Raw genomic sequence first — 14,833 nt, forward strand, 5'->3', positions numbered from 1 at the left:
CATGTTGATGCATTTTTAATAGCATGAAAAGTTTTATGGGTATTGACCCAAAAGTGCAACTATTGTAAATTTTTTAACATACTATATTTATTTTAAAAATGACATGCATCGAGAATATGATCTAAAAAAATAAGAAAAATTGCACAAATGATTTGGAGCTTCATATCGAAAGATTGTAGATGAGCGAGTCGATCAAATATGAGCCAGTGTTAAGTACGATTCTGTGATAATTCCAGTAGTCTCTCTAAGGGGTAATTCTAATACCAGGTAGTCTCGATAAATTTTTAGTAGTCTTTGTGAGGGGTAATTCTCAATACCAGCTAGTTTGGTCACTCAAAGGTTAAAAGAGACCTTGTCACTCAGCCACAACATATTAGGGGGCCAAACTCGGCTGATAGAGCTGGGCAGTCCAACCATGTACATGTGTGTTAACAACAACATTGTGATTTATCAGGCGAGTGATTCCTTGATGAAGGAATTATGGATACTTGGTGCAGGCACAAGAGTAAAATCTAAAAGTGAAATGTTTGAATAAACATCCCTTGAAAGTTTGAATGTCTGTAGTTTTGATCAAGCTAGTGGTGCCTTGGGTTATTGAACCGAGATTGTCACTTAATTATGTGAAATGTTTGCTAGCATGACATTTAATGCAAAAGCAATTTAATTTGAAAGACATTAATGTGATTCATGCATATATGATAAGTATATAGATGCATAATTATCTGTTTAATTAATTGCTTAAATTAATTGATATAATCTTTAGATGTAAATAATTATTTATAATTATTTAGATTAAATTATTTTGATTATATATTTAAATCATAAGGGATTGTAAGATGCAAGCAATTCCTTATGATCATTCAATTAATTGCAAGATTTTAGATTCAATTCAGTTAAAGAGATTGTTATGTGAAACGAAATAAGAATATGTATTAATAAATATATGTTTTAATTATGATTATGAATAAACATATAAAGAAGATGTATTTTATTTATAAATATTGTGTAATGTCACACATGAGAGGTGTGCCATATTTTCATAATTTCATATAGACCCGATAAAGGTCTAATAGTATGTGTTGTGACATTAAGTTATCTCACTTGTTTTATTTAAAAAAATTTAAGTTCACAAAGATGAACAGACGGATGCTACAATACATGAGAACTCAACTATAATTTTGGTATAGATTAGGTAGATTTGAACCGTCTTCGAGTCTTTGTGTTTTTAGCTTGTATAAACTCTGATATTCATACAATGAAATGAAATATTTTTGAAATATTGTTGTGGTTTGATTTTTTGTTATTTTTCAACTTGTGACGGGCTCGAAGATCAGAGCAGATTTCCATTATAAAAATGACTACCGCTGTGTTTTAAAAAAGAATTGAAGTAAAAATTTTAAGTCTCTGAATTTTCAGGGTGTTACATCTTCAGTGGATTATTTTAAGTCTTTGTTGGTTCCCCCCCTTTAGTTCATTTCTTACTTGATTCACATGTCTATTTGCTTTTCCTTGTGGGGATGTTGATTTCTCGGCTCCTATTGCATGATTTGCTGTTAATTTATTATCAATTTATGTATATTTAGTTCATATATTTCTCGATTTAGCTGTATTTTTTCATTTTGGTTTTTCTTTAGTTCATGTATGTTTGGTTAAACCATGGTGTTTTTTTCCTTTTTAGATCTATTAGTAAATCTTTGTTTTGATTACAGTTTTTCTTTAGTTGCACTCTGTGAGGGCTTTTCCCTGTTTCTTTTTGTTTTTGTGCTGGGGCCTGGACCTATATAAGTTATGTGGGTCCCGCCCCTCTTAAAAAATAAAAAAAACTTCTCCTTTAAAATACGATATTTTGAGAAAGATGGGATAGGCTTCCGTTGAGTTGCCTGTCTTATTTTCCTCTTGTTCCTGGCTCCTAAAACTAGATTCCTAAAATTAGTTTCCTACAACTAGCGTGAGTTGAGGTGCAGGTGTTTATGGTATGTTGTGCGCACCTTAGTTATCAGATCTATTATTTGTACCTCATGATCTTAGACAGGAAGGATCAAAGGCACTGTTGCTTGTGCATTGACTTGAGGGTTGTGCTTCCTCAAGAGCATATAGATTCATTGAAGGCACTAAACTTCTATCTCTGTGTTTTTCTCTCGTAAAAAATTAATGGCTAATGCATGCACACTCCTCGTTAGAATTGAAAGATGATACGTAGTATGGTAGGAGAAAGAGAAAAAGGAGGTTACTTCATGATTGTTGATATGGGAGGTGCTCTACAATGATAAAAAAATAAGTATTACATTGATAAACTGATTCTTATTAAGAAAACATATCTTACTTTGGCCACTTGATCTTCATTCATCAATGGTCTCAAATAAAATGCTGGTTCATATCATATAACAATATCATTTGATTCTCTGGTTTGGCTACCTGATCATCGATACTTTCCTTAATCAAATGCTGGTTCATATCAATATGCTACAATTCTCAGTGGTTTGTGGGACTCAATCAAATAAATTAATACTTTCCTGTTGTCAAATGGGATTTTGGAACTGTTTGATTCGATATAGCCAATGTAAGTTTTTATGTTGTTATTTTTATAATTGTGGACGTTAGTCCTCAAACATGCTTAATGCATTAGTCAATGTTTATAAGAATGATGGGAATTAAATTTTATAGTTATCTTAAATGGCATTTTTTGAGATAGCTGAAATCCCAGTAGTTGCTAGAGAACATACCAAGGTCCATTAACCCATAGTTTATTGTCATAATTTTTTTTACTATGCATTTGTGCCCACCCTAGCTTAAAAAGTGACCTCATAAAAAAATCAATTTAGCAAAACTTGGTATAGCATGAGCTTAGCTTGATTTCTTAAAATTAGTTTTTTGAGCTTGCATTGTCCTTTACAAGTCAAGCCCAAACTAGCTTATAATAACCCAAATTTCAAGTCAAACTTAAATAAATTGATAAGCAACCCTAGATTCATTAATACCTATACCTAAACTTAAATCAAACTAGTATACATTTTTATATTAAAGTATTTATATGATAGTTGTGATTTCTGACATCCAGATCATAACATGCATGTCATGCTTGGAGCTGGTAAAATGCTCCAGGTCCCCCTTACCCATCAGAGAGCATACACAACTTCGACCAGAGGGACATTTCATGTGGGTTTTAAACTATGACCATCTCATGTAAAGCGACCAACAACAGTTGCCCTTAGCTAAGAAGCTGAATCATTGTGAGTAGGAATGCAAATGGGTCGGATCCAACATGGAGGTTTTGTAATTTTTAGCTGTTTTGTATTCGATTCCAATTCAAATCTCTTTGTATTTACCTGTTCCGAATCCAAACCGTCTGCTTCAAGTAGGGATGTAAATGGGTCGGATTCGGGATAGAGGTTTTGCAATTTTAGCTGTTTGGGGTTCGATTCTAATCTGAATTCCCATATATTTCACTGTTTCCTATGCCACAAAGATTCATCAACACGAGGACATGTGATGTGAGGCGAGTTCGAAAATCTTTCTAAAAGCAAGACATAAGGACAACTTTTTTTAAAATTTTAATCAATAAAAAGCTATTTTTTGATATTTTAATAGTGAAAATGCTTGTTTTATTGAAAAATACTAAAAGTATTAAATATTATTAAAAATATCAAGATAATGCCTTACATGACGTGTCAGTGTCTACATGCCCTGTCGTGTCATTAGGGACACACCCAAAATGGCTTGTCGCTATGATATATGCTGTTTCGGATCGGAACTGTTTGCATCACTATGTGTCATTCTTAACGAAAATCTGCACAAAAAAATAAAGTGTCTCGTATCCTTTTGAGCTTGTCCATGTGACAGCCAGATATCTCATTCGACCCCGCACACACAGAGAATGACGAACCATGCAGATAATCGCCACGGAGGCGATATACGTAGATGGACGGTGGGTGGGGCGAGCGTGGTATTTATTTCCCTCACCCTTTTACATCTCTATATGGTAGCATTCCGTGGATGTGCTGGTTTCCCGTTTCTGCCAATGACCCTCGCAAAGGCCTTCTTCAACTATAGCAAGGCGAATCTCCATTAGGCTCTGTCTGTATTCTTTGCTTGGTTGGTTTCGGAAAGATGGGTTTTTACTTGGTCTTGAATGATGGTTATTTGGTTATAACTCCGTTTGCTTGGTGTTGGTGATGATCTCAGGGGTGAGAAGGAGAAGAGGTTGGGTTGGAGGAAAAAGTAGATATTTTTTCGTTTCCTGTTGGTGTTTCGTGGTGGGTGATAGAGAAATGGGGAGAGTCCATCTGGTGGAGTTGGAAGGGAAGATCTACAGGTGTAAATTTTGCCACAGCCACATGGCCCTTCTCGAGGACCTGGTCTCCAAGGTCAGCCTCTCTCTCTCATGAGTTCAATTGGGTACATGTTATTATCTCTTGTACGGTGATTCTCATGTGCTCTGCTTTTGGATTTGGGGTTTGATATGGTTGTTAGCTTGTTGGTTTTCATGCCATCCTTTTTATACCATCTTTGCTGTAGAATTTGGGGGATAACATTGCTTGGTTCTCTTTGTGTTCAACTGTGAGAATTGTGGATGCTTTCTGTATGTTTTTTTTTTAAATGGTGATTCAGTGGGCTAGAATCTTGTTACTGTGGATTTGAGACCGCTTGGGGAGTTAGCCTCCATGTATTAGATGATGCATTGTTAACAACATGATGGTGGAAGGTGGTAGAGAACAAGGATTCTTGTGTGGGCTAGTGCCCCTGCATGATATTCTAGGATCACATTAAAGGTTATACTTTGATAAAAGATATTTGAATGCTTTTTGATATTGTGGAAACCTGCACTCTTTTCTTAAAAGCATTTAATCTTCAAGTGAAATACGGGAAATCTATATTTGGAAGACCTTTGCTATGACCATCGGCCATTGTGCGATCCCTTTCACACAGTTTGAAAATCTAGTAACTTCTGACTCAACTCATTTAGTATCAGATATGTCCAGAAATCCTAAATAGTGTATCTATGATTTTTTTTCAAAAGGAACTGAATGAAATGAAAAACAAATACAGAAGTGGAAAAGTGCTTGAGAAAGCTGTTCAAAAATGTTTCTGGCACATTTAGGTCACAATGGCCATCAGTGCAGTGAGGATTTGTGGGCAAAGACAAAAATAGTTGCAAAAATATGGAAATTGCAACTAGGAGTAGAAAATCGATTCTTCGAACAAAATACGGAGAAATGGTGATTTTAGTTTGAAATCTATTTTAGTTTGTGGCCTAGATGAGGAATGAGAAATGGCAGTTTTAGTTTGAAATGGGGATAAATATTGGGTTAACCTTACAAAAGGAAACAATGAGAAAGATAAATTGAAAAAAAAAAACTGGATAGAAATAATGCTTCCTACAAGAGTTTTTCTTGAAGAAAATAGGAATTCTGCTGGGGTTAGAATCATTGCAACTGGAAATGGTCCCCTTAAGGTTATGTAAGAGACTCTTTCCATTTTTATTTTTTAGTGTAAAGGAGTTCCTGTAAAGATGCTGAAAACATGTTCGGTAATAAGAAGTTTTAGAAAATATACAAATGAATTCATGAACCATCCCATTATAACGAAGCGAAAAATCTTCCCCAATGGGTTGAAGTTATGAATTTAGAACTTAGTGCTCTTGAAAAGGCTAAAACTTGGGACATAACTTTGTTACCCATAGAAAAAAAATTATAGGATGTAGATGGGTTTTTAAAGTTAATACTAAGAGTGATGGGTCCTTAGAACGTTACAAAGATAGATTAGTGGCTAAGGAATATTCTCAAGAATATGGTATTGACTACGAAGAAACATTTGTCCCTATTGCCAGAATGACTAGTGTTAGGATCCTCATAGTTGTCGCATCTATCAAACAATGACCCATTTACCAATTAGATGTAAAAAATGTTTTTTTAATGATGAATTAAGTGAAAAAATTTACATGGATCCTCCGTCGGAGGTTTGTATTGGGAATGGAAAAAATTTTAAACTTAAAATATCCTTATATGGTTTAAAACAAGTCCCAAAATCTTGGCATAATAAATTTAGTAACGTGATGACTCATCTGGATTTTCATTCGTGTTATATTGACACTGCTCTTTTTGTGAAAAATACAGGTTTTATGGTGGTTATTCTTCTACTTTATGTAGATGATATGATTATCACCGGAAGTGATAAGCAATGAATCAATAACATTAAGAAGATCTTAAAAGAAAATTTTGATATGTTTGATCTTGGATTCTTAAGATACTTCTTAGGTATTGAAGTTGCGTACTCTCCCCGAGGGTACATTCTTTCTCAAATGAAACTTGCAGCTGACATTTGTACTAAGTGTGATATTTCAAATGATAAGAAGATAGAGACCCTTGAAGTCATTAATGCCAAATTGAGATTGGAAGATGAGACTCTATTCGAAGATCCTACTCCTTACCGTCAACTTGTTGGATCTCTTACATATTTGTCCATCACTTTGCCAAACATAGCTCATGCAGTTTATTCAGTCAGTTTCAACATGCTCCTACCATTATGCACATGAGCGCTATCTTAAGAATCATCAGATACATTAAGAATACCATAACCAAGGGAGTTTTTATTTCCTCATCTTCTTCACTTGATTTGTTTGCTTATACTGATGTTGATTGGGGAGAAAATCCCAATGATAGAGTCTCAACTACAGGTTTATGTGTATTTTTAGGTGACTCAATGATCTCATAGAGATGCAAAAAGCAGCACAAAGTATTGTTATCCTCAATTGAAGTTGAATATCGTGCAATGGCCACTACGACCATGGAGCTCGTGTGGCTTCAAAGTCTTCTCATTGATATGAGTATAGTCATTTTCACAAGTCACAACTTCGAAGTTGTATTGTGATAACAAAAGTGCAATTTATATCGCAAGCAATCACACCTTCCACAAGTGTACTACGCATATTGAGATGAATTGTATCTGAGAGAAACTATTACATTGTCATATGTCATATCACAGTGCCAGTTAGCGGACTTCTTCACCAAGCTCTTCCTGTCCCTCATTTTCTTTTTCTTCTTAACAAACTTTCGGTTATCTCCCCGTAAAATTTGAGGAAGGGTGTTAAAATATATGTACCAACATATATATATATATATATATATGTTCAATATACCTGATAGGGGTATTTTAGTCTTTTTATATAGTTGTTTCTAAAAACACTGTTAATTATAGAATCTTTTTGTATTTTTCATTTTTATTTTCTCTTTTGTAATATGCATTGGGGGTCCCAACATAGAGTTGTTGGGGCCCCCAACGGTCATAAATATGGCTGTTGGGGGCTCCCAACGACTCCATGTGGGAGTCCCCAATGGTTTCCCATTTCTCCCACTTTGTGTATAAATAGGGGACTTCACCCCTTGTATAGACAAGCATTTTCCAAGGCTCTCTTCAATAAATATATATTTTCTTTTCATGCTTGTGTAGCCTTTTTAGGCTTTTATATTGTCTCTTGTGGACTTCTCACTTGTGCATATGCAATATAAACAGTGTTGTTAGAGGCAAACGCCTCAGTACCTGAAGCGTACGCCTCAGAGGCGAAGCACAAGCTCAAGGAACCGAGGTGCTGTAGGGAGGTGTTTGCAGGCTCGAAGCGCACGCTTCACATGGGTGAAGCGCACGCTTCACATGAGTGAAGCGCAAGCCTCACATTGAGGCGCGTTTCGCTTCTAAGGTGTACACATCATGTCTAGCTCCTCCAATTAAACCCCAAATCCGACCTGTTTACTTTGCTGATGGGCGAAGGCGGCAAACCTCTGAAATCTTCGTCTCTCTCTCTCTCTGGAGATTTTTGGTGTTAGGGTTTTTGGTTTGTTGGTGGTAGATGTGGAGGAGATCTGCGTCCTTCATCCTGGACAACAAGCCATGCCCCTTCCTCCCGATCCGGATGCAGCGCCGCCTGGCATGGCGAAGCTCCGTCAACCCCGGCCAGCTTCGCCTACTACCAGACCCGCGTCGAGCACCACACCGTCACCAACGATTGGCTCTCTCAGGCGGCCACCACGTCGGACCGGATGCAGAGGGTCGGCCGGCCGAAGATGCCGGAAGACGGCGTGGGCACGGACAGAGACGCGAGCTTCGGCGTAATCGAAGAGTTCAATTACTGGCAGAAGAAGTCAGATCTGGCGGAGGCCGTTGCCGCGATCATGGCCCTGGCGGTCATCATCCGGTCAAGCAAGGCGACGACGATGATGGAGCTCGAAATCGAGCTGAAGAAGGCCTTCGATTCTTTAAAGGTGGGATTTTTAGGGTCTAGTATATCCCCTTTCTTCTTCTTCTTTTTATATTCTCGTTCGAGTTCTCTGGCCAAGGGACGAAAAGTCTATCGAAATTCTTATGCCATTGTCTTTTAAGGAAATCAATCTTTTGAATTCATGAGAAATTGATGTTCTTAGGTCGTGACTTTTGCTTGTTTGTTTTGCTAGAAAATGGTAGCATTTTCCTTTGCTGGATAATTCAAACGAATCTGCATTTCTTTACATATTACTTATTTATGGAAAATGAAACAAAAATTCATCAACTTGGCTCTATTTTTTTCAATGATTTGATAAAATAGGTCTCATCTGAAGCTGGTGTTTTTGTGAAACCTTGTATGACTTTAGGTCCAATTTGCTCTGACCAAGAATCAGACTAATGGTGAAGCAACCATTCGATATTTTAATTTGTGATTGACCTGTCACCATGAAATAATGATACTGATATTGGAGAATTTCATCAGATGGAATCTCATAAAAATGATGTTAAAGCTCTAGTTTAGACCAATGTAGAGGGAAGCTCTAGGTTCAAACTCTGGTTTCTCAAAGTTTCACTATGAGGATTTGGAACTTAATTGATCTTGTGAGGTCACAATTTATTAGAAGGGTCAAAAATAGAGTGTGAATGCATATAAGAAAATGAATAATATGAGTTAATTATAGGAAAGTAGTATTTATTTTATACCCTCATCGTCTCTCTACACTTGATTCATTTGATGCAGTCATACTCTTGCAATCTTCTTCTCTTTGGACCAATATATACACAATTGAAAGAGGGAGAATTTATTCTCTTCCCATCAAACTAGATTTGATGTTTTCATACTCACTGTCTAGCCCTATGAATAAGTCTAATACCTTTTCTTCTTCCAACTCTTCCTTGCGCTCTTTCATGCAGTGACGACACTTGATTTTCACATGGTAGCCAAGTTCTTCCCACAACTTTCTTAGCTCGTTATAATATGCACTTAAGGGTCGACCCCCTTACATCTGCATATTCGATCCTTGATGTCATATTTTTTTGCCACGCTTGACCTCTTTGAATATGCATTAAGGACAACATCCCACACTTCTTTCATGTCTATGCAATAATTGACTCCATAAACTGAAGAATCCAAGCCATTAGTAGGTAATTATCACTTTTCCAGTCAACATATGTGGGATCACTTTTTGAATGCTTCACCACTCCTCCATTTATGAAGCCAAGTTTTTTATTCGCAGCGATTGAAATTTTTACGGAGCGGGGACCATGTCTCATAGTTCCTTCCATTGAACTTCACATTGGTAATCTAAAAGTTGGTTGCATCCAGTGGCTGAGCCACGTTAGGGCCAGGGTGGCACGTGCCCACCCTGACCTAAAAAATCCCCTTGTAGGGGTATCTGGGTGCCCACCTTGACCCAAAAACCGCAGTATAGGTCCGGGTCAGGGTGGGCACCACTCGGGCCCGATCCAATGGCACAAGATGTGCCCCACCCCACCTCTCCAACTCTCTACTCTCAACTCTTTCTATGCTCTCCCCAACCCTAACCCCACTCTCTCTCTCTCTCTCTCTCTCTCTCTCTCTCTCTCGACTCGCGCATTCTCTCGAAATGCCACCTTTTGCTGCCTTCGACAAATCGTCGTCAGGCTATGGCTTCTGGTGCACGCTTCGTAGCCTAGCAATGGCAAGTCCTCTCTCTCTATTTAGGTCGAGACACCGGGTTAGGACCGAGGCGTGCAGCCTACCCCCTGCATCCAGTCATCCTCTGCAGCATGGGACACATGACAACACACCTCCATCTTCTTGTATTTTTTTAGGGTTTAGGGTTTTTCCTTTTTTAATTAGCATTTAGGTTTATTTTATTTTTCAAATAAAATGAATCGTGAATGTTTATTTCTATGTTTTTTATTTTCAATTAACATTAAACATGATTCCACTTGCTTGATTTTAGTTAGAAACTTATAATTTAGGGGTTTTTTTCAATTAGCATATATATGAAATTATGAATAATGTTTGTTAGGACTTAGGGTTTAGGTTTTGATTTATGTTTGAATATTTAAATTGGTCTTAGGGTTTTTGCGATTTTTTTCCTAATTAACATTTAGGTTTTTTATTTTGATTTTTTAAATGAGAGTAATATTTAATTATGTATTTCTGTGTTTTTTAATCAACATTAAACATAATTCTGCCAGCTTGATTTTAGTTAGAATTTTGGGGGTTTAGTTTTTTTATTTCAATTAGCCTATTATGAATGATGTTTGTTAGGATTGAAGTTTTTTTGTTAGTTTTTTAAATAACACAAATATTTAATTAGATTTTAGGGTTCTTTTTGCAAATAGCATTTAGTTAATTAGTTTTTTTTGTTTTTTGTTAGGATTGAGGTTTCCTAGTTAGTTTTTTTAATAGCATGAAAATTTAATTAGATTTTTATTTGGTTTTTAAACAAGATAAATATTTAATTAGGTATGTCTGCATTTTTAATTAACATTAAACATGATTCCACATTCTTGATTTTAGTTAGGATTTTAGGTCTTTTTTTTTCAATTAGCTTATATATGAATGGTATTTGTTAGGATTTCATGTTCCGATTTGGTGTTTTGTAAAATAGCATAAATGTTTTGTTATAGTTTAAGGTTTTTAATTTTTTTTCAATTACTATTAGGCATGAATCCAGTAATACTCAATAATAAATACTTGATTTTGGTTAACATGTTAAGGGTTTTTTTTTGTCAGTTAACATAAATGCAAACATTGTCAATTAGCATAAATGCAACAACCAATAATGAAAGGTATGTATCTGATTTTTTTTGAACAGCGCATTTGTGCCCACCGTAGGTTAAATTCCTTGCTCCGCCAGTGGTTGAATCAGTCACGTGAGATAACCCTCCACTTATAGTTTGGGTTCGTTTGAATGCTTTCCTACAAGACCCCTCGCCTTCTCACTGGGATTGTCCATATGGACTAGGCAACCACTGGCTATATTGCTCCTTCTTGTCTAATCACCTCCTACTAAGGTCTCTAGAACCCTGGTACACACTAAGGGTTTAATCTTCACATGTATTACACACATTAGAGGTTACCCTCATGGCTGCCACCTGTCCACACAGGTAGAAATCACTTTGAATCTTGCTCATTTTGTCGAACTACCACTATCAACCAGGCTAAACCTCTTAATAGGATCCTAGCTATCATTTCCAACTGACAGAACCAGCCCCATAGCTCTTGATAAGCATCAGACCTCCCAAAATTCAGCTCAGTCCCAATGACAGCAAAATTAAGGGAAAAAACTGTTAACTCCCTGTTCTGAATACTCACCAATTGAGCATGAACGCTGCACAAAAAATCTCTAAAGTGACACTCTTCAAAAGCCCTAATGTTTTCGCTTGAAATGCCTTCTTGGCAGACGTGACATGAGCAGCTGATGTCACGTCACCAACAGCCAAGATGGCTCTGCTACCATCTTGGCTTCTTTAATGGCTGCTGCAGTTGTAGTTAACCTGCAGATGGAAGATTAAAAGGAGAGAGAGAGAGAGAGAGTTTCTCCACTTTATTTAATAAAGAAACTTTACATAAAAAATAACTACTATGCCCTCAAGGTTCAGTGGGTCTATACTCTATAGTCATATACAAATAAAAAAGGTATGGACAGAAATAACTTTCTTTACATGCTATATATATTCTTTACAGGTTCTTCCTTTTGGGATTTAATAACAGTTCGATCCTTTTGCCTAAAAACATTGTTGTTAATGTTACTACTGTTCATATTGTTGTCATCATCATTATTATTATGATTATCACCATCATCATGATCATGATTGTTGTCGTTGTTGTGTCACTGTTGATGTTGATGCTAAACTCAGAGTCATCCTCTGCTTGATCATGTATCTACTAGTACAGTTCTTATGTACTGGTAATTGTAGTACATCTTTGATGGATATGACTTGTGCTTTTTGTTTTATCATATATACTAGTGCTTTCCTAAAATGCAAGTTACGTAACATATTTTTGCCAACAGCTTGTGAAATTGAGTAGCAAACTACTAAATGACAACTGAAGAATGCATGTGGTGATCCATCCTCCTAATCCAAATGCATGATTTTGATATCATTGGAATAGCTTATGTGTGTGTTACCTTTGGTTAGCCTAAACACTACCTACTTTATTCTTGTTCACATCTATTTTTCTGAATTTATTGCAAAGTACTTCAGTATCAACTATCAACTATCGATGTATCATTTGCAGTCAGCATACAGTAAAAAATAGTGTTTAGGTGATTTGTTAGTTTATGCTCATAGATTTTATCAATGGTTAATTCTAATATATTCTTCTTATTTTGCTAGGCTTTTCACTGTCGTCGAGGCAAGGCATATCTTTTCAATAACGTGTGAGTCCCCTTCGCTTTGGGGTTGATTATCATGTTTACTTGTCATTCTGCTTGATAATCATGTGATGAATTCTTATACATTCATCATGAATCTTTAGCATTAGATGAATTTAGATATAGCATATGCTCATATTGTGAGATCATAGCAGGTTGCAACTTAATTTGTTAACTATTTCATATTGTATAGCATGTACTTCAAATTGCCTGATTTACCAGTCCATGCTGGTACTTCTGGTGCTGCAATTTTGCATCATGTACTTTACAGGTTTGTGTATGTTGTATATGTTACATGCTCTTTTCTTCGTGTGCTCTTGCATTAGAAATCTTAAAACACACACACATCCATGGTTACCCTGGACATTCTAGGAAGCATCTCTGTAATGCAAGATATGAAAATTTTGACGCCTTAGCCATATGGATGTAACCTTTATATTATCAGGGTATTTCTGAGTTCTCATGCGTAACCCACAGTATATGTAGACATTCTTTTTTGCATTATGTTTCTCTGGTTATCTAGCTCCCTTATCAAATCTCACACCCAATTCCTGGACAAGTTTTTTTCATTTCTTATTATATAAATGAACCATTACTGATTATTTTCTTGCTTGAACTTCATCTTTGTAGAGTGAATATTATAGTTGGCGAGCCAGAGGAAAGACTGATGCTTTCTGGCATGCACACTGTTGCAGATATATTTTGCTGTTGCTGTGGCCAAATAGTTGGTTGGAAATATGTAGGTTTCTATGACCTGCTGATATGTTTGTTAATATGCATCCTTTTCTCCGGTAATTGATTCATTGACCTATTTATCTGTCTAAATTTTGTGCAGGAGGCAGCACATGAGCAAAGTCAAAAATATAAAGAGGGAAAATATATCCTAGAAAGGTACTTTCTGATATTTGCTGTTTGAAACCTGCCGGTGCCTTTCCTTTCCAATTGTTGCTGCCAACAAAATTATGTTTAAAAAAATCCTTTTTAAATGTCACCCCAACAAAATACAAAACAAAAAGAGGAAAATGGAAAATGAATCAAATGGTGGATATCGATTGGTGCTTTCAAAGGATTCTTTCATATACTATGGTATTCCACTTGGAAAGGAAAATCTCCTGTACTAATAGATTCAGGTCCATAGCCATGGGTTCCAATGCATAAGATCTTTTAGCACTTTCCATTGGTGTCCTATCAATTAGTATCACACGGAAGAAATCAGTTACCGACATAGATCAGCACTTCACAGACAAACTTAGGATCTCAGAAAATCGTCTGAACTGTGTCTTCACTTCTATGAGTATGTTCTTTCACAGGCATGAGTGGTTTTGGGTGCCTGGGTTATTCGATATCTTACACACCGCAGTCAGTCCACTTGTGCTGCTTGTATGTGTTCTTAAATTGCCTATTTGCATTTGATTCTGGGGTCACTAATGGTGCTTTTCTGGATGTTGAGTAGGGGGAGGATAGTCGATGGCGTAGACTCCGAATTTTACCTTGATACACACATGGGTGGCAGCGATGCTGAGGATCCTTAGTGCATTTCTATGTATATGCAAGTGTTGTAGCTTGTGTACATAAGGAGTAGAGAGATGAATGATGTTAATGGCTAGCTATTTTATGCATGTTTTGGTATCCTTGTTTGGGTTTCCTACTTACCCATCCTTTCTTCAGTGTTGTAAAAACTTTGTGAGGACAATTTATGCACATTTAGCAACACTTTTATTTCTATAACAAGAATGAATGTTCAAATTACATGCAATTTAATTATTTCCAAGGTTGGTAACACCAAGGCTTGGAAATTCAGGGGTGCAACAAACCCGTCTTGTACAGCTTTGCTAGAAATTGTTGAAAGTCTTTTTTTTAAGATGCAAGACTACTTTTATTATGAGTCGAGTGTTAGGTATTTTTATTTGAAATAAAGAAGCTCACACATACACAAGTGAGTGCACAAGGTTTAGTCCCTTTTTTCGTCCCTAATGTATTTTGCAATAGCATAGCTTCTCAAAATTAGTGGTCACAATTAGAAGTACCCAAGTAGTTTTAGAGAGTAAAGAAGCAAGTTTTATTGTGTATAGGGATGGCAGTGGACCGGGGTGGGTGCAGGGGACAAGGTCTCCACCTCCACCCTGTCTCAAAATTTTGCCTTCCATCCGTGTCTCAAAATAACTGTCCTCATCCCCCTTCTCGGTCTCAAAATAATTTTGTTC

At 36.5% G+C, this 14,833-nt stretch overlaps 1 protein-coding gene across 2 annotated transcripts; it reads left to right on the forward strand.

The window, feature by feature from the left end:
* The first annotated feature begins 3,978 nt into the window (after positions 1-3,978).
* Positions 3,979-14,385, forward strand: LOC149844695 (protein yippee-like At5g53940). 2 transcript variants are annotated; one of them, XM_089995130.1, is made up of 6 exons: positions 3,979-4,074; positions 4,183-4,364; positions 12,592-12,635; positions 13,260-13,368; positions 13,465-13,520; positions 14,083-14,385. In XM_089995130.1, exons 2-6 carry the CDS (start codon positions 4,269-4,271, stop codon positions 14,159-14,161), a joined length of 384 nt encoding a protein of 127 aa, XP_089851256.1. In that variant the 5' UTR covers positions 3,979-4,074; positions 4,183-4,268; the 3' UTR covers positions 14,162-14,385. The 2 variants fall into 2 exon arrangements, with proteins under 2 accessions (XP_089851256.1, XP_089851257.1); XM_089995131.1 differs by having other exon boundaries at positions 3,986-4,092.
* The last annotated feature ends 448 nt before the right edge of the window (positions 14,386-14,833 follow it).

Source organism: Nuphar pumila, chromosome 2, assembly GCF_984573655.1.
Source record: "Nuphar pumila chromosome 2, dmNupPumi1.hap1.1, whole genome shotgun sequence".
Lineage (NCBI taxonomy): Eukaryota > Viridiplantae > Streptophyta > Magnoliopsida > Nymphaeales > Nymphaeaceae > Nuphar > Nuphar pumila.

Coding starts and splice junctions, on each gene's coding strand:
- LOC149844695 (XM_089995130.1), top strand. CDS start 4,269: ATGGGGAGAGTCCATCTGGTGGAGTTGGAAGGGAAGATCTACAGGTGT. Junction 4,365..12,591: donor TCGAGGACCTGGTCTCCAAG/GTCAGCCTCTCT, acceptor TTATTTTGCTAG/GCTTTTCACTGTCGTCGAGG. Junction 13,521..14,082: donor GGAAAATATATCCTAGAAAG/GTACTTTCTGAT, acceptor GATGTTGAGTAG/GGGGAGGATAGTCGATGGCG.